Source organism: Rhineura floridana, chromosome 10 (assembly GCF_030035675.1).
Source record: "Rhineura floridana isolate rRhiFlo1 chromosome 10, rRhiFlo1.hap2, whole genome shotgun sequence".
Lineage (NCBI taxonomy): Eukaryota > Metazoa > Chordata > Lepidosauria > Squamata > Rhineuridae > Rhineura > Rhineura floridana.
In genome coordinates, this window is record NC_084489.1 from 59,757,418 (window position 1) to 59,776,421 (window position 19,004).

The 19,004-nt window shown below is 39.2% G+C and overlaps 1 protein-coding gene across 1 annotated transcript; it reads right to left on the reverse strand.

The window, feature by feature from the left end:
* Positions 1 to 2,260: 2,260 nt before the first annotated feature.
* LOC133364823 (keratinocyte-associated protein 3-like) lies at positions 2,261 to 4,508 on the reverse strand (the record flags this gene model as incomplete). The annotated part of the gene is made up of 2 exons (XM_061585686.1): positions 4,451 to 4,508; positions 2,261 to 2,850 (listed from the first exon to the last, which is right to left on the reverse strand). Coding segments are annotated over exons 1-2 (648 nt in total), but the record flags the coding sequence as incomplete, so codon positions are not given.
* Between the last annotated feature and the right edge of the window lie 14,496 nt (positions 4,509 to 19,004).

Sequence of the window (19,004 nt, forward strand, 5' to 3'; positions counted from 1 at the left end):
AGGGATGGCAGTTCAGAAGAATATTTTTTACTCCTATGTTTCAAAATGAGTTGGCATATTACTCCTTTACCATGGTAACTGTTCATGCTCATGGGTATTGCATTAAAGACTTCATGTTTGGTTGGACAAATGGACTGTGTACATTGAAAGAGACACAATCTAATTTACACCACAGCTAGCCCAACAGAGTTACTGGAGCCAAAGTTATCTCTGTGGATCATTAGCCACAAGTTTTTTGCTGCTGCTCATAAACACCAGAGGAATGTGCTGCTTTCTCTTCTTTTCTTTTTTTAAAAAATCCTCCCCTTCTAATCTTTTGGAATATTACATTTGGAATGATGAGAAATCTTCACTTTTTAACATTCCAGAACCTGTAATATTGACGGTATCTTATGCTTTTGTATTATTTCATGCTATTGCTGTGGGTCGGGGGTGCAGAAATGTAGCCTCATCTTAAAACCACCAAAGATTTTCATCTTGTTACTCTCCATACCATTTTTTGGTGAGGAAGGGGACCATATGGTCTTAAGTGCCTCTCAGGCCAGGTGTGCTGCCCCATATGTTTGCCATGCCAGCATTCATTTAGGTTTGTCCTCTTAGCAATTCAGTCCAATCTGTCTGTCCTGACAGGAATGAAATGAGCTTGTCCTAATAGATTCCTCAGCGTTTGCTGCCAAACATTCAGCCAGCCTTTCCTGCTGAGACTAGGTGCTTTATCTTAGTGCCAGGAGCAGAAAATTTGCCTTTGGCTATATATTTGGTTCACAATATATAGTGCTTGTGTGGGTTCTCTCTCCCCCCCCCAAAAAAATTGATTTAAGATTCAGAAAGGCCTTCCTAGGAAACATTCATGCTCTCTAGGAACATCTGCCTAAGTAAAGTAGAATATCTACCTAGTCAGTTTGCTGTTCCCTCAGGTTGACCCTGCCAGCTTCCAAATAACATGTTTCTCAAGGAGGATCTGCTTAAGGCAAGGCAACATTTTTAAAAACTGCTTTCCACCCACTAAAATGGCTTTAGGGCTTGTTGACATACTTTCCTGTGATAATATGAAGAACAGAAGGCTTGCTGGAGATTTTATATGTACTTCTGTACCCTTAAGAATGACTTGTAGATGCTAGCGACAATGTAAACGAGTCAAGGCTACAAGTAAGTTATTTATCATGAACTTGTATGCATTGTGCAAGTGGTAGCTACATTTTGTTGCAGCATGTGTGGGGAATCTCTCAGTGGGAATATTTATTAAAAGTTTTAAAGGGGCTGTTCGAATTGCACAGAGAGGCTCAGTTCTGACAGGATTGCTGACATGCTACCCTGGCGGTGTTTGCTCTGGGATGGGGGTGAGAGATGGAGAGAGCGCCCTCCTGGAGTAGCAGCTGTTGCGAGAGCACTGGTCCCTACAGTAGCAGCAGCCACCAGCATGCCTGCCAAGTAAAGGGGTTAGATGTCATGGTGAGCTTGGAATTACAAGCCTACTTAGAACTTGTGTGTGGGGGGGTGTCTTAGCATTCTCTTGCATCAGTCATAACTGCCAGCCTTGTTCTAAACTGAGCCTGGGAAACTTCACATGACTCCCATCAGCCCCAGCCCTCATGGCCAATGGCAGATATGGGGAACCTTTGGCTTTCCAGATGTTACTGAGCTACAACTCCCATCATCCCTGGCTATTGGCCATGCTTACTAGAACTGATGGGAGTTGTAGTTCAGCAATATCTGGGTGGCCAAAGTTTTCCAATACCTGGGCCGATGGTCAGGGATGTTAGGAGTTGTCCAACAACATCTGGATGGCCACAGGTTTCCACCCCAGCCCTAGGCAGTTCTAACTGGATTACGGAGAAAGCTACATCCACCCAAAGAGGAAAGGGAGCAACTATGACAACCATAGTCATTATTATTATTTATTTGTATACCGCCCCATAGCTGAAGCTCTCTGGGCGGTTTACAACAATTAAAAACATTAAAAACAAATATACAAATTTAAAAAAACTTTTAAAAAACAATTGGGGGAGATTCCTGCCTGGCCAGCTCTGCACCTTGAACACAAGCCCATCTGTCCGTTCAAGAACATGAAGGACAGTTTAGCAGCAAAAGTGGGTAGCTCTCTTCCCTCCACCCACAAAGGCAGCACTCTTCCTCGTCCATTTCAACCAGAGGCTGGTGGTGCGGCTCTCCTTCAGAGCCTTCCTCTGCAGCCACCTCCTGTGGGGCAGCTGCCTGAAGCAGGGCCACTTTGTAGGAGGCTGAAGAGGGGTGAGAGAGAGAGGGAGGCTGTGCAACACCAGGCAGACAAACTGGCTTCCACTGCTGCCATCAACAAGGAAGGAAGCCAGAGGACCAGTACTGTGTCATAGATGCGGGTAGTGTCAAAAGGGCACTTGTTTGTTATCACAGTGCGGGCATCAGCTGGAAGGGCAGAACTGTTGCAACCAGTAAAGAGATGATGGCCACCGTTGACAACAGCGGGGGAGATGGCAAGTGCCAGCCCCATGCAGCAGGCTCCTGAGATAAGGACGTTTGCCAGGGCCAGCACAACCAGGATCCAAGACAGGCAACGGTGGGAGAAGCTCCGGGACACCAGGATTGGCAGGACGCCAGCAGCAACGCTCAACAGCCCGGAAGCCACCAGAACGACATTAGCCACGGCGTACTCCGAGGTGATGGTGTGCACGGGCCAGGCCACGTGGCGCAGGAGGGAGCTGTGGATGATGGCCCCCAGCACCAAGGTCAAGTGGCCCAGGACCACCAGCGAGATGCCACTGTGAGCTAGCCACTGGGCTCTGTGGCCCGCCTTGGACCCGCTGCCGCGCCCCATGATGGGAGATTGGTTGAAGCCCAGGAAATGCCTCTTGACTAATATAACAGATTTGCAACATCAGGAAAGGAGAAGTATTTCCCCTTGATATTGCCAGCAAAATGTCCTGGCAAATTGTGGTGAATATGAAATAAACCATTTCAGTTGTGTGGAATAACTACTACCCTAATACTCCATTATGTCTCCTAACTCGAAAGACTTCTTCCCTCTAAGGCATCAAAACACATTAACCTCATTGTGGGTGTGGGTGTGTTGCACCACTCTGATAGTCATTTTAATCAAGTAGAGGCTAAACATAGGGGCCTACTCAACCAGCAACTGAAATAGTTCTGATTTCAAGGGAAAGCGTTGATCTGTATCATTGCATTCACTCTGCAAAGCAGCAGTATTAAAATTGCTTAAAAAAAGAACACACTTTAATCAAAGTGATTTTCTTTTGACAGTAAAAAAATTGTATTGCCTCAAGCAATATCTCTGACAAAATGTTTTCCTTTTAGATAAGATCTGATGTATGAGAAATAAAGAGCATTTTGGAGTTCTTTTGTTTTATTAACAGGAAATAAAATGAATAAGTTTTTAATAAAAACTATTTTGAGGCTTTCAAGAAACCTCACACTTTAGATTAGTATAAAAATATATATCCAGGTAAAAGCTAGACCACATCATCAGTAGGTTTTAAATGATCTGTAGATCAACTCAAGTCAGTGTCAATGACTAGTCCATTGAGTCTAGACATTGACTTTGTCTCCATTGTAATGGTGATAAGTGTTTTTCAAGGAATGGAGTAAACCACACTGGCATTTTATTACTCTCTGCATGCTTAGAAAGTGAGTTGGTTTCTTAGAGACTAATCTTGGGAACTGCAAATAAAGGCGCTTAAAAGCAGATAGTATTATTTTAATCTAGAATGATATTGACAGAGACCAATCCTAGCCTTCATTAGAATCTGCTTTATGCTGTAAAAGAGATCCTTTATTACTTTGGTTGAATCATTGAGTTTGTTCAGACTAAATAGCATTTTCTAGTAGATGTGTGTGGCTGGGGCTAGGGAGTGGAAACAATTATATACAACACAGTTTAGTTCTTATCATCTCGTTTTGCTGCTTTGCTGATGGTTATATTATACTTCCACTGTTGGAAGCAGTATATTTCTGAGACCACATCTGCACTATTATTTTATGATACCACTTTAACATTCATGGCTTTCCCCAAAGCATCCTGGGAGGTTTGTAATGGGTACCAAGAGCTATTAGGAGACCCCTGTTCTTCCTAGGAAACTCTGGAGCTTGTAGCTCTGTGAGGAATAGGGGTCTCAAACAATTCTCAGTGCCCTTAACAGCCTACTGTTTCCTGGGGTTTTTGGGAAAAGCCATGACTATTAAAGTGGTATAACAGTGCTTTAAATGTATGGTGCAGATGTGGGAATACCAGTTGCTGGGAATCACAAGTGGGGAGAACGCTGCTGCACTCAAGTCCTGCTTGAAGGCTTCCCATAGGCATCTGGTTGGCCAGTGTGAGAATAGGATGCTGGACTAGACAGGCCTGATCCAACAGGCCTCTTCTTATGTTCTTATATGTTTGTCTATAAGGAATGTAGTATTTTACTTATTTATTTTGCTTTTGCTAGCTGTCTCTTACCTCTTGCTCTGTGATCACAAGTATTCTTCACATAGCGCACATCAGAAAAATCTCGCATGTTCTAACCATAAATATAAATATCAAGCTACAGACAGATGTTTTTCATGTAATGTCTTGTCTTCCCTGGTCTTGGAAAGAATATTGTTCCTCCTCTTAAACAAAACACAACAACCTCTCAGGGCCCATAATAAAATGCTCTTTATTCTGGGAAGTAACAGATGACCATTATCCATGGTGCACTGAAAGCACATTATTGGAGAAATACCAGAACAAATGCATTTGTAAAGTGTTCCATAAAGCTGATTTTTCCCCTTTAAAGTGTCTATAAAAATGTTGCCCTCTAATTCAGCATGGTTTTGCTAGCTCTGTAGCATTGTTAGAGAAGACTAGAGGCAAAAATTAACCCATTTTCTATGGGTAGAAGAAACTGGAAAATGTAATTTAATTTTTTCTACTAGTAGTATGTCTATACAATACAAATGATATAGCTTCCCATGTTGAGTACACAAGAGGATGGCTTTAGGAGCAGAAGATGAGCTTTTGAGGAAGTATCTTCCAGAAAAACACTGAACAACAGTGTAGGAAATTCACAAAAGCTTAAGTGTGTTGTCCTATCCCACCATCTGATTTTGATGGCTGGAGGGACTTAGGAGTTAGCATTGGTGCTTCTCCATTGACATCACTGTGGAGAGGATCATTGGTGGTAAGGGGACTCTGCTGTGTTGGATATACCCACTATGCACAGCTGGGCCAAAAGCTACCACAAGTGGTTCTCACAGTAGCAGATGGAAAGTCCAAGGCAGGGGGCAAAACACTGATGGCTTTGAAGGCACTGATCCTCAGGTTGCTCAGCTACACCAGCCTGGAGCTGATATAGCATCATCAGCATCATCAGCATCAGCATTTGCCCTCTCTACCTTACACCTTGGGTGTAATGTGTTGGCAGCACTTGGGATGCACCTGGGAATGTGCCTGGATGCACCTCTCTAATGCCACCTGGGACTGCTTAGTTAATATTTTTTATCCAAATACTAGGGGTATGCACTGACCACAAGCCTCTGATTTGGTGCTCTATAAAATACATCTTTTAAAAAATTGCTATCATTTTTTTTTGTCAGAAGTGAATAAGATTTGCACACACAGTAGCCCCTCCAGGATGGAGAAAGCCTGCCAAATTGGGAAATTGGTCCATGGGCTTTTGTGCTAGAAACTTTCTAAAATGTGTCCACCCCCCAGAAGCTATCAATAACTTATTTGAGCAAAAGTGGGTGAAATTTGCAGGCCAAGTTGCCCCTTCTAAGGGCATGAATTCTGCCAAAATTCAGAGAGGTAGCTGCAGTAGTTTTCCCACAAGGGCAGCTGTTACCATTTTAGGGTCGGAATCACTTTATCTTCCCCAGTGCTTTGATTGCAGATATAAAAGAGGTGCCCTGGGTAAGAAACCAGTCAATTTGCAGACATATAGGTCTAGGAGCTTTTGTGCTAGACATCTGTAGAGTTGATTTTGGGGTGCAAACAATGAAGGAATTTACTCTCTGGGTAACATGATTCCCTCTGGCTACAAGCTTTATCTGTCAGTTATAATTGAGATCTCCCTCCACACCCTCTCCCCTTCCCATCCTGGCATCTTCCTTAAGCTTAAAGACAAAAGCTTCCCTTTTGTAAAGCTGCTCCCTCCCCCAAAGCACTGGAATTGGAAAGTGCTAGTCAAATCTTTCCTTCTGATTATAAGCTTGACCTATCAGTCACAATGGAACTCTTCCTCCCCCCTTTCCCTGCTCTAGTATTTGCTTTTCCTTCTGCCATCATTGCACCCTGGCTTAGAGACATTACTTTCACTTCCAGCAAATGCTTGTCTGGATCACCAAGGTGCCATAAAGTGCTCCAGGGGTCTCTGCTCCAACTCATGCTAACTTGCTGATACCCTGCTTCACCTCTGAGGCATCCTGCTTTTCCTCAGGATTTGGGATTTTTCTGAATCTGAGGGCAGAAATACACTCACTGTTCTGCTGGTTCCAGTGTGACTCCACCTCTCTCTTCTTAAAATGGTGGCACACGATGCTAGTCAAGCCCCACCCCTTTCTACTATAAAACCAGGTGAGATCAGCTCCAGTGCATTTTTTAAATTCAGCTTCAAAGAGATTTCGCAGCTGATCAGCAGATCAACCCATTTCCTCTCCAGGTGTGGCTAATGGAAATGCTTTTTTTATAGGCAACTGATGTATTCACAGCCTGATACATACTCCTAACAAATACTGCCATTCTGTTGCATTTGTACACTGTATCCAAATGTGGAAACTTTTATCTGCTGGAAATCACCTGTGGGCTTCCTAGGGGAGAGAATTCCAAAGGCTGGAGGCAATTGCTGAGAAGGCTTTCATATTTTGTGCTTGGTTACCTGCTCTTTTTTATGGGAAGAGACACTGGAGGAGAGTCTCAGATTAATATGTGGGTGATCAAGCAGGCTGATATTGGGTAAGGCAGTTCATCAAGTATCTTGGCCCCAGTGTTCATCACTTTATGACTATATAAAGAGAGCTGTTTGCTAGTCGGGAGGGATATAAGCTGAATAAAAATAAAATAAATAGCCCTCTTCAGCCATTTGTCTTCTGGCTTAGCTAAGACCACAAGCGGGGACAGTAGATACGAGTGGGATAGCTCCAGCCCCTCTCTGTTGCCATCCACATTGCCCTCCACAAGTTGGAGTGTGATTATCTGCAGAGTTCTACATCAAGTGAGGAGCCTACATGATTAGAAGAGAGGTTGTGAAACTTTCATATTGCTGAACACACAGTGCTTTTCAGTTGAGTAACTTCATATGTTTTGCCCCTAAGTGGAGAGAAATCAAATGATGAACATGCGAGTATGGCCTGCCTTAACAGTTCAGAAACTCTTCTCGAGTATTAACTGGGCTCTGGCAATAACTGGCTCTCTTCTATGCCTGTCTGTCACTTGGTTTTGTGGTTAGAATCTGGTTCTTACTATTGGCCTGGAGTTCACCTGACAAAGACTTTGGGCCAGTTCCCATAAGTCCATGCACAATCTGACTTGCCAGCTCCGTTCATGAGCTGCTCTGGGTGCCGTATTTTATTTTCTCATTCTTTTTCTTATGTTGCTGTTAGTATGATTAAAAATATTGTTAGAGTATTTTTTGCCCAAAACCCTCTACAATTGTGGATCAGGATGATGTAGGTAAGTTTCCAGTAACACAGGTGACCAGATGCAATGAAGTAATGTAACTGTTAGAACACTTCAGCCTGTGGTCTATAAATTGGTAACAAAACTTTTTTAGAAAGACTGAATTGTGTTTTGAGAGCAGAATACTACTAAAAGAAAATCAAGTTCCAGAAGAGTCTGCTAAAAAGGGGGGAAAGTTGGAATTAATGGTGTCTAAAACTGATTTAGTTAACCAGCTCTTTGATGGAGTGGAAACTAGAACTGCAGAGAGAAAGATACAGCTCATTGAAGAACATAATTTAATTCTTGAAGCAGGGTATGAAGCTCACAGAGGGGTAGACTGCAGCCTTAATTGAATAGAAATTTGTATGTTTGTCTGCATGTGTGTTCCAGATATTTTTAGTGTGCCATTTCTCCAATAATATGTAAAACACTATTAGTTTCATCAATGATATTCAAACATTACTGGGCCACATGTGAAAAGTCAGTGTGTATATTATCAAAAGTTACATGCCTACAGCTGTACCGTCTTATCTTACCATTATGCTACTCTTCTAGATGACAATGGCTGTTACCCTTCATATACACTAACCTGGGTGTAAATCTCATTTAATTCAATGGTGTGTATGACATGTGGTTCCACTGTATCTCTCCTGGCCCTTTGCACCATGTGTGAAAACATTAAATGGGTTGGAATTGAAAGATGCATCCAGCCACTTCCCATTTTCTCCTCTCCGATATATGCACACACCCTGTTTTAACTTTGTGTTGCCAAAGGATGAGTCTAAGAACTTGTGCTGCGTATACACCATACATTTAACCCCTGCCCCAAGAATCATGGGAACTGTAGTTTGTTAAGGGTGCTGGGAACTGTAGCTCTTTTTTTATATAATAATTTTTATTATTCAAATTTTTATAAAACAAATACAACAAAAACAATACAACAAAAATAAAAAAAAGAACTTGACTTCCGATTTGTTACAGATCAGCTATAAGTATATAATATATATCAAACCTGTCCCCCAAAACATACGAAATTCACTTTTTTTCATAGTCTATCTTGATTAATCGTCAAATCCCATTATCATCATTTCATTTTTTTCTTTCAACAAAAAGTCCAAAAGAGGCTTCCATTCCTTAAGAAATGTATCTGTCGTTTTTTCTCTAAGAAGGCATGTCAATTTGTCCATCTCAACTAAGTCCATTAATTTCAATAGCCATTCTTCCATGGTTGGTATCGATTCCATTTTCCACTTTTGTGCATATAATAATCTTGCTGCCGTGATCATATATAATATTATTCTTCCATATTTCTTTTCCTTTTGTTTATCTATAAAACCCAATAAAAAAAATTCTGGCTTTGACTGAATATTTATCTTTAAGATTTTTTGCATCATCCTACCTATCTGTGCCCAAAATAATTTTGCCTGTTTACACGACCACCACATATGATAAAAAGATCCTTCTTGTTGTTTACATTTCCAACATACATTAGAAACATTACTATACATTTTTGACTTTTCTGGAGTCATATACCAACGATACATCATTTTATACAAATTTTCTTTAAGATTATAACATAATGTAAATTTCAAACCTTTTTTCCACATATTTTCCCATTGATCCATTTGTAAATTATAACCAAAATTATTTGCCCACTTAACCATACACTCTTTTACTTGTTCTTCTTCCATGTCCATTTTCAATAAAAATTTATACATTTTTGCAATTATACATTCATCATTTGTACACAAACCTATTTCAAAATCAGATTTATTTATTTCAAACCCATACATTTTCTTGTCCATTTTATATCTTTCTAACAATTGTAAATAGGCAAACCATTGAGAACTATATCCTTCCTTTATCAGTTGTTCTCTCTCTTTCATTATATATTCTCCATGCACATTTTCTAATAGTTCTTGGTAAGTTAACCATTTCTCTTTTCCAGCCATTTCTCTTCTATAAAATGCTTCTTGACTTGAAACACATAGTGGTATTTTCAAAAAAAAACTTCTTTTGTATTTATTCCATATTTTCAACAAAGGACGTCTTATAAAATGATTATTAAAATCCACATTAACTTTTACTTTATCATACCATAGATATCCATGCCATCCCCACTTCAGGTTGTGACCCTCCAAATCCAATAATCTTTTATTCCTCAATACAATCCATTCCTTTATCCAGACTAAGCAACAAGTAGCAAAATAAAGTCTCAAATTTGGTAATCCCAGTCCTCCTCTTTCTTTGGCGTCTTGTAATAATTTAAATTTAACTCTTGGTTTTTTCCCCTGCCAAACAAATTTAGAAATATCTTTTTGCCATTGTTTAAAAGGTAAACCAGAGGATATGACAGGTATTGTTTGAAATAGAAACATCATTCTCGGCAATACATTCATTTTTATTACAGATATTCTACCCATTAATGACAACTGTAATTTATCCCATTTTAACAAATCTTTCTTAATCTCTGTCCATAATTTTTCATAATTATTATGAAACAACTTTGAATTTTTATTTGTCATAATGATACCTAAATATTTCACCTTTTCTTCTGTTTTAAAATCTATCTTCTCCATTAACTCTTTTTGATCTCTTAAAGATAAATTTTTCACCAACATCTTCGTTTTTTGGTTATTGATCTTAAATCCTGGTCCAAATTCTTCTAGTTTATCCATCAATACTTTGATTCCTTCCAAGGGATTTTCTAATACAATTATCAAGTCGTCAGCAAATGCTCTCAATTTATATTCCTCTTTTTTTATCTTTATTCCCGAAATCCTTTTGTCTTGCCTTATGTCTCTAAGCAGCACTTCTAGAACCAGAATAAATAAAAGAGGGGACAATGGACATCCCTGTCTTGTACCCTTTTGTATTTCACATGAGTCCGTTAAATCCCCATTGACAATTATCTGTGCCTTCTGTGATGTATAAATCGATCTGATCCATTTTATAAAATTATCTCCAAAGTCCATTTGCTCTAGAACCTTAAACATAAATTTCCAATTCAAATTATCAAATGCTTTCTCAGCATCTAAGAAAATCAAAGCTGCTTGTATGTCATTTCGTTGTTCTAGATATTCCAACACATTCAAAACATTCCTGACGTTATCACGTAATTGTCTTTTAGGTAAAAACCCCGCTTGATCTTCCTGAATAAATTGTTGCAATATTATTTTCATTCTTTCTGTAAAAATCATTGTAAAAATTTTGTAGTCATTATTCAATAAAGATATTGGCCGATAATTTTTTGTTTTGGTTAGATCCTGCTCCTCTTTAGGTATTAATGTTATATTGGCATTTTTCCAACTATCCGGTATCTTCAACTCTTGTAAAATAGAATTCATTGTATACTGTAAAGGTAATAAAAGTTCCTCCTCCAAGCATTTGTAATACATTGCTGATAGTCCATCCGGTCCTGGCGCCTTTCCTAATTTAATTTTACTTATAGCCTCAGATATTTCTCTTGACGTAATAGGACCATTAATAGCTTGTCTCTGAAAATCTGTAATTTTAGGCAAATTCTGTTTAAATATATACTCTTCTATTTTTTCAGAGGGAATTTCCTGACACTTGTACAAAGTTGAATAATATTGATGGAAAACCCTTTGGATTTTTACATTGTCTGTCAACATCTCATCTCCTTCTTGTATCTTTAAAATAAGATTTTTTTGTCGTTCTTTTCTTAATTTATATGCTAGCAATTTCCCCGGTTTATTTGCAAATTCAAAAGTCCTTTGTTTAGCAAAGTTTAATTTCCTTTCAATTTCTCTAACTGTCATCATTGACACTTTGTTTCTGTAACATTTTAATTTGATTTACAGTAGAAGCTTTAGTTGGATTCTTTTTCAGTTCTTCCTCTTTTTGTTTTATTTCTTCCAAGATTAATTGCATTTTCTGTTGTTTCTTCTTTTTTAATTCAGAATTACATTTAATAAAATATCCCCTCATAAATGCTTTACTTGTATCCCAAACAATATTTTCATCTGTTCCTTTATGTAAATTGTGTTCAAAAAACTCTTTTAATTTCTTCTTACATTCCTGCACTATTTTATCATTCTGTAATAAAGATTCATTTAGTCTCCATCTAAATCCAAGATTTTTTTTTTTAAAAGTCAATATCACTGGATTGTGATCCAAAAAAGTTTTTGGTAATACATCCATCTTGGAAGTGTCTTTCACTAAGTTTTTAGACATCCAAATCATATCAATCCTCGAAAATGTTTTATGTCTTTCTGAAAAGTAAGTAAATTCCTTTGCATTGTCATTTATATATCTCCAAGCATCCACCAATTCTAAATTTTCCATCAATTCGAAGCAGATCTTCGGCAATTTGCCCTGTGTCTCTTTAATATTTTTCTCAGAAAGTCTATCCATTTTTGGTGAAATTACCCCATTCCAATCACCCATGACACACCAATGATCATATGCAAACTCTGATAATTTTTCCATAAGTCCAGTATAAAACCTTGTTTTATCTTCATTGGGAGCATAAATGCCCACTATCAAGATTTTTGTACCCTGTATGGTGATTTCAACTCCCACAAATCTGCCACTATCATCCAATAATATCAATTTAGGAGACAATTGTGAGTTAATATAAAGAACCACACCATTTTTTTTTTGGATCCTGCCGAAATAAATTCTTCACCCAATTTTTTACAGATTAAATATTTAGAGTCTTTCTTCTTAATGTGAGTTTCTTGTAAACAAATTATATCCAATTTTAATTTTTTCAAATAATGAAATACTTTCCTTCTCTTCTGCGACGAATTAGCTCCATTTATATTCCAAGTTAGATATTTGTAATCCATTTTTAAGCATGTATTTTAGAAAAATCCGTACCTGTTGCTCCCTTTGATTCATCATCATCCTTTTCTTCCTCTACCTGTTTCTGTTGACTTTGTTTCCCAGGAATTATGTCCATGTCTTTGAGTTTATCTTCTTCCATGTCTTTTGAAGCTTTTCTCAAGAAATCCCTTGCTTTTTGAACAGTATTTAATCGATACTTCTGTTGTCTAAATGTAAAAATCACTCCCTCTGGAACATCCCATCTAAATTGAATTTTACATTGTTTAAGTTTTTCTGTGAAGAAAGCGTATTCTTTTCTCTTACGTAGAAGTCTAATAGGAATTTCCTTCATCACCTGTATTTCTTTACCGTCAATTTTGAAGACATTGTTAAAATGATGTTGCAAAACCATATCTCTGGTCTTCTTTTTTAGAAAATAAACAAGCACATCTCTTGGGATTTTTTTCATTGTTGCATATCTGGAATTAATTCTATAAACTTTATCTATTTCAAATTCCATCTGATCTTCGTTCCAATCCAAGGATTTTACCAAGGCATTAACAATTTTCTCTCTGATATCTTCACCTGTTTCCTCAGGAATTGCACGGAATCTCAAGCAATATTCTTTATCTCTAAGTTCCATAACAGCAATATAGTCCAAATTTTTTTCCAATTCCACATTTGTAATATCTATTCTATTCTCTAAGGTTTGCACCTTATCTTTAACATTTTTTACATCCTGTGTTAATTGTCCAATGTTATTTTTAATCTCACCCACTTCTGTTTTGATATGATCTTGTAAATCTTTAAAATCCTTTTTCATATTGCGAAATTCATCTTTAAATTGTTGTCTGTCCTGTTTCATCTCTTGTTTCATCTCTTGTTTAAAATCATTAAACCCCTCCATAATTTTCTGGAACATGTCTATCCCTTCCTGTGTATCAGTTGAACCTCTTCACTCTAAAACTTTGGCTGCTTTCCTGGCTGTCATTCTTGAAAAAAAACAAACTTTTCTATTATTGGCTAATGTTCCCAAACTTAGAGGCAAACTGTTTCTTTTTTTCTCCCAGCAACAAAAGAGTTAATATTCCAGGCCTGTTAATATGATCTTAACCAACACGGTTCTTATCTCCAGCACATTCAGGAATGTAAAACAAATCCAGTTCTTAGCATCCAGCAGTTAGTAACATACACGAACAGCAGATTCGTTCAAAAAAAATAATCCAAAATAAAAAGGAATAAAAAAATAGTCTCAGATATATTTCCTTCAAATAATCAAATCATCTTATCTAATAAGTTGCCTCTTATCCGTTTTAATCTTTGTAATTCCAGATTTAAGCCAGCTTTTTGTTATAAAAAAAAGGTTCTTTGAATTGCTCCCTTCTTCCTTAACTTTATATAAAGCGAAAAAAGTGTGACTCACCCAAGTTTCTGAGTTGCTGATTCGTAAACAAGTCTCTTTTACGATAGTAATTTAAGTCAATTGATAAGATTTAGACAGAGGGAGGCTAGCTCGTTAAAAATGTTTTTAAAAGAGAAAGAAAAAACGTCTCGCTTACTTTCAGCACAGCTTGTTAGAAATCCAGACTCCGTCTTCCGCAGCTAGATATGCCTTCTTATCTCAGGGGGATTCCTGATCAAATCTAGCAATCTACAGCTCAACGAAGTTCCGTGGATAATCTCTTCGGTTCCCCTTTTATCTTGGAGAACATTTACGCCAGTCAAAAATTCCTCTTGACTGGCTTTTAACTGAAATAAGCTTCCTCTGAGATAGAGCTCACTCAGAGACAACTACCAGCCAGCACTCCTTCCGGGAAGTCCGGAACTGTAGCTCTGTGAACTGCAACTGCAACCAATATCACATCCAAGAAAATAAAGTCTATCTATGATAGCTGATTGGTAATAGCTGGTCCACAAAAAACAGTTGTCTGTGACAAGCAAAAAAAAATAATGGATGTGTGAGTTGGTTCTTCGCTGATAGGAGGATAGGAATGCTCCGTATTGGGAAGCAAGATGAGAGGAGAAACTATGTGCAGCTGCTCACCCAGACACTGCTGCTCTGGCTCACATTCACAAGGGGAAAAAAGTGGGAAATGCCTGCATCCTCTAATCTTCTCTTCTCCTTCTGCACCCTAAGGGCATATGCATGCTAAAAGTTTAAATCAGATTGCTTCACTCTCCCGGTTCTCAGCTAAGATACATTGAAAGTTTAGGGTGAAGAAGAGCTTCAGTAGTGAATCTGCTTCAGTGGTGAACCTGCTGTCAAAGAGTACTCACCATGGTTTAGACCAGGAATAGGGAATCTGTAGCCCTCCAGATGTTGTTGGACTACAACTTCCATTATCCCTGACCGTTGGCCATGCTAGCTGGGGATGAGAGCTGGAGTCCCACAACATTCAGAAGCATATGAAAACGATTGTTCATGTTTTTTTTACAGGAGTGAAGGTATATATGTGGGGGGGAGGGCCATAGAATTCACTCTGCAGCAACAAAAAACCAACAGCAACATGCGTTTGCTCCTGTTCAGTGGTCTGTCTGTTCGTCTTTACTCTTAGTCCTACAAAAGTGCCAGGGCCAGCCCTAGTATTAGGCACAGTGAGGCAGTCACCTCAGATGGTAGATGCCGGGGGTTGGGAGCAGATGTGAGATGTAGGAGAACAGAGCTGTGTGGGCCATGTAGCTTACCCTCTCCCAGTTAAGCAACCTGCTGCAGCTCTCAAGTGTACTGGAGGACGCTGTCCCATCCATGTAAAGCAAAGAAGTCAAAGGTAACAAACTTAGATGTTTTTTCTCTTTATTGCTTGTTTTGGGACACTGTCCTATTGCCAGTATTGAAGTGAATCTTACTTCCGCTCCAGTTGGCTTCTGTATGTGACCGTGTGTTTGTGTTTGTGCTATCTTGCCCTTTTCCCCAGGCAGCAAAATAACATGGGGTAGCCCTGAAAAGGGCTAGCAATTTCTACCAAAGAATTCCTAGCACAGTCACAAAATGACAGGGCTCTTGGGTGGAATCCACTGCAGTTGCATTGCTTCATGGACTGAAGTTCCCTAGTCGGAAGTCTCCCCAAGTGCAATTCCTCACCACTCTTCTCTGTTCCCCATACCGATGTTTGAAGTGGGAAGAAAGGAAAGGGAACAGACTGGCAATTACAAGAAGCCCAGAATTCTTTTCTTCTCTGTCATGTTACCTCCTTGCATTGAAATAACATGTGCAGGTGGGTGCCCCCTTTCAGCTATCCTGCAGGTGTCAGGAGCTGCTGGGACTTGAACTGGGAGCCTTTAGATTTGTATGGAGCTGCCCTAGTGAGGTAAGCCACTGAGCTGCATGTTGTGGCTTCTGCTTAGGCAATTTGGTATTTGGAGGCCCTGGACTGACCCTGCCCACCCAGGCTGGTCATTGGCTCCCTTCTGAAGAGGCATAAGACGACTTCCTGTTCCAGTTGCGGCTTGCTTGAGCAACAAAGTCTTCCTAAGCTCTAGTGTGGTCCTGTACTTTTGGTTAATCTTTGCTTTGGCTTGTTCCTTGCTCCTGCCTCCTGGTTTGTCCTTTGGTCTTGACTTGTGCTTTGGTCCTGATTATTGCCTTGTTCTACAGCTCCTGGCTCATCTTAGTCTGCTGCCCATGGCCCAGGAACTGATAGCAGTGCTAGAAGGGTACAGTGATGTCAGGGTAAGAGTCAGCAGGTGTGGTTCTACCCTCCACATATTTTGTCTACACAGACAATGTGGACAGTGAATCCGCTCCAGATTTTAGTCCAAATTTTCAAGGAGCTGTCCAAGGTGCTGAAATAAGATTCACCACCCCACTGACATTGGGATCACCAGTCTCCACTGTGTCTACATGTGCAATGAAACTGGTTCAATGGTCCCTACATGAACCTGCCCAGGACTTGAGATCTTTAGGTGAGGCCCTTCTTGTGTTCCCTACACCTTCACAAGCACATTTGACGCGGACACGAGATAGGGCCTTTTCGGTGGTCGACCCTAGGTTGTGGAACTCCCTCCCGAGTGAGGTACGATCAGCTCCCTCCTTGCCATCTTTTCGGCGACAAGTAAAGACTGTTTTATTTCAGCGGGCATTTGGGACAGAGAATGACCAGGATCAATGTCTTATAGGCTTGGTGATCATATTATATGATTTTATTATTTTAAATTGTTTACTGTTTTAACTTTTATCTTATAGTTTTTAATTTTCCCTTATAGTTTAATTCTTTTTTAATAATATACTCTGTATGTTTTAATGATGTTGTTTTTAGTTGTAAGCTGCTCTAAGTCCTACTGGAAAAGGGTGGGGTAAAAATAAAGTTTTATTATTATTAATATTATAATGTATGAAAAGGGCTTCTATTTCCTGAAAGCATATTGGACAGCTCCTTAAAAGTTTGGACTAAAACCTGGAGCAGATTCACTGTCCCACTGACCTCGGGGCCACCCATCTTGACTGTGTCAACATCTGAAATGTGTAAAAGGGGCTTCTATTTCAACTGCATGAAGAAAGAAACAGGGAGGTGCTTTGTCTTTCTCCAGGTGGGTGGTAGAGCTTTTTTAGACTAAACTTGGATTGCAGGCAGCTCTTGGCCCATGCTTTTAGAATTAGTTCCTTATCTTAAAAGGCATAATTGAATCATAAATTAACTAAACTAGACAGAAATGCTTAAACCCACACCTACAATCCAACTGTAAAATATGCATAGGCCAGCATGTACATTCAGCAGATATCTTCCACTTTCTAGCCTGTACTAGCAACATCCACACAGAAGCTCAAAAGCAGTTGTTATTTATTTTTATTATTTGATTTATATCCCACCCTTCTTCCCATTAGGAGCCCAGGGCGGCAAGCAAAAGCAGTAAAACACTTTGAAACATCATAAAAGCAGACTTTAAAATACATTAAAATCAAACATCTTTAAAAACATTTTTAAAGCTTTAAAAATCTTTTTTTTTAAAGAAAAGATTTAAAAACATATTAAAAAGCAATTCCAACACAGACACAGACTGGGATAAGGTCTCAACTTAAAAAGCTTGTTGAAAGAGGAAGGTCTTCAATAGGCCTGAAAAGATAACAGAGATGATGCCTGTCTAATATTTAAGGGGAGGGAATTCCAAAGAGTAGGTGCCACTACACTAAAGGTCTGTTTCCTATTTGTGTGGAACAGTTGTTGCTGTTGTTAGTTTTGCTTATTAGTTTATTAGATTGTTTGTTAGAGTTTGTTAGAGTTCTTACCTGCCCTTCACTATAAGGTCCTAGGGCCGGTTAGAACAACAGAAAAAGGACAATTTAAAACAAAATAAAATCAACCAACCATACAGAACAATCAGCAGGCTGAACTTTATGCTATCCTATCTTTTGCCTCTGGTAAAGAGGAATTCTTCTGTTTAAGTGGTAGCATTAGAAGCAACAGCAGCAACATTCTCGAAAACAGACAATGATGCAATTAAGCATCTCTCGGGAAGTTAGTTACCATGAAGAATAAAACATTGTCATCGCCAACTGAGCTCTCTGAACCTACCTGCTAGAAGCTAATCAGAATGAAGCAGAAAGCCATGTTAATTAGGAAACAAATCATCTAGCCCCTGCCAATCAAGTCAGATGTAATGAAAAATGCAATACATTTGAGGAAGTGTAATCCTCAGAAAGCTAAATGGACTCTACAATATACTGAAGCAACCAGCCAACATAATTTCACCGGCACACATACGTAACCATTTCCAAAGGGGTAGCTGTGTAGTCTCCTACTACAAAAGCTTGTGGTACCTTATAGCCTAACACATTTATTATGGCATAAGCTTTTGTGGACTCCACACCACTTCCCAGGAACAATCTATTACAGACAATCTAGAAGAGAACACCACTTGTCACTTAAAAGCTATAACCAGTTAAAACCACAAACATACAATATGTTCAGTTATCTACAGCCTACCCTGGACAATGATACTTCCTCTTGCAATCCCTGAATGGCAGGCCTGTAACACCCAACCTAAAACAGCTACTTAGCCGCAACAGCAGACTGTGCAATGGGGATACGGACACAGGAACCAGACCCTGGGGCAGATGCCACCAACCCAGTCCCAGTGTCTAATCTGGCAGCGCTATTACAGGACCCAGTAATATTATTCATTCACCAGCTCATCTTCCAATGTGATATATGCCATCATTAGCCAACAACGTCCTTCTGCATTCTACATAGGATAAACAGGCCAGAAGAAATAAGAATAAATGAAACAAATTTCACATCAGAAATGACCGGGGGTGGGTGGGAACATTTCAGCCTCCCAGGACACTTGGCAAGGTGGCCATCCTTAAACAAAGGAACTTAATGGAGAGTGCAACATGAAACTGCTGAATTACAGCACATCAAGAGGTTCAGTGCAATCACTTGTGGACTGAATTAGTACAATGGATTTTTATCACATTACTTAATTGGCTTACCAGTGTCAGGATGTGTGTTATTAGCTATATTTTTTGTGAATGGCACATTCATAAGGTGGTTATCACAATCTCTCCTTTTTTTGCATTCATTTCCTTCTCACCTCATTGTTTATAATTACACACACACACACACACACTTTGTACTCAGGACAA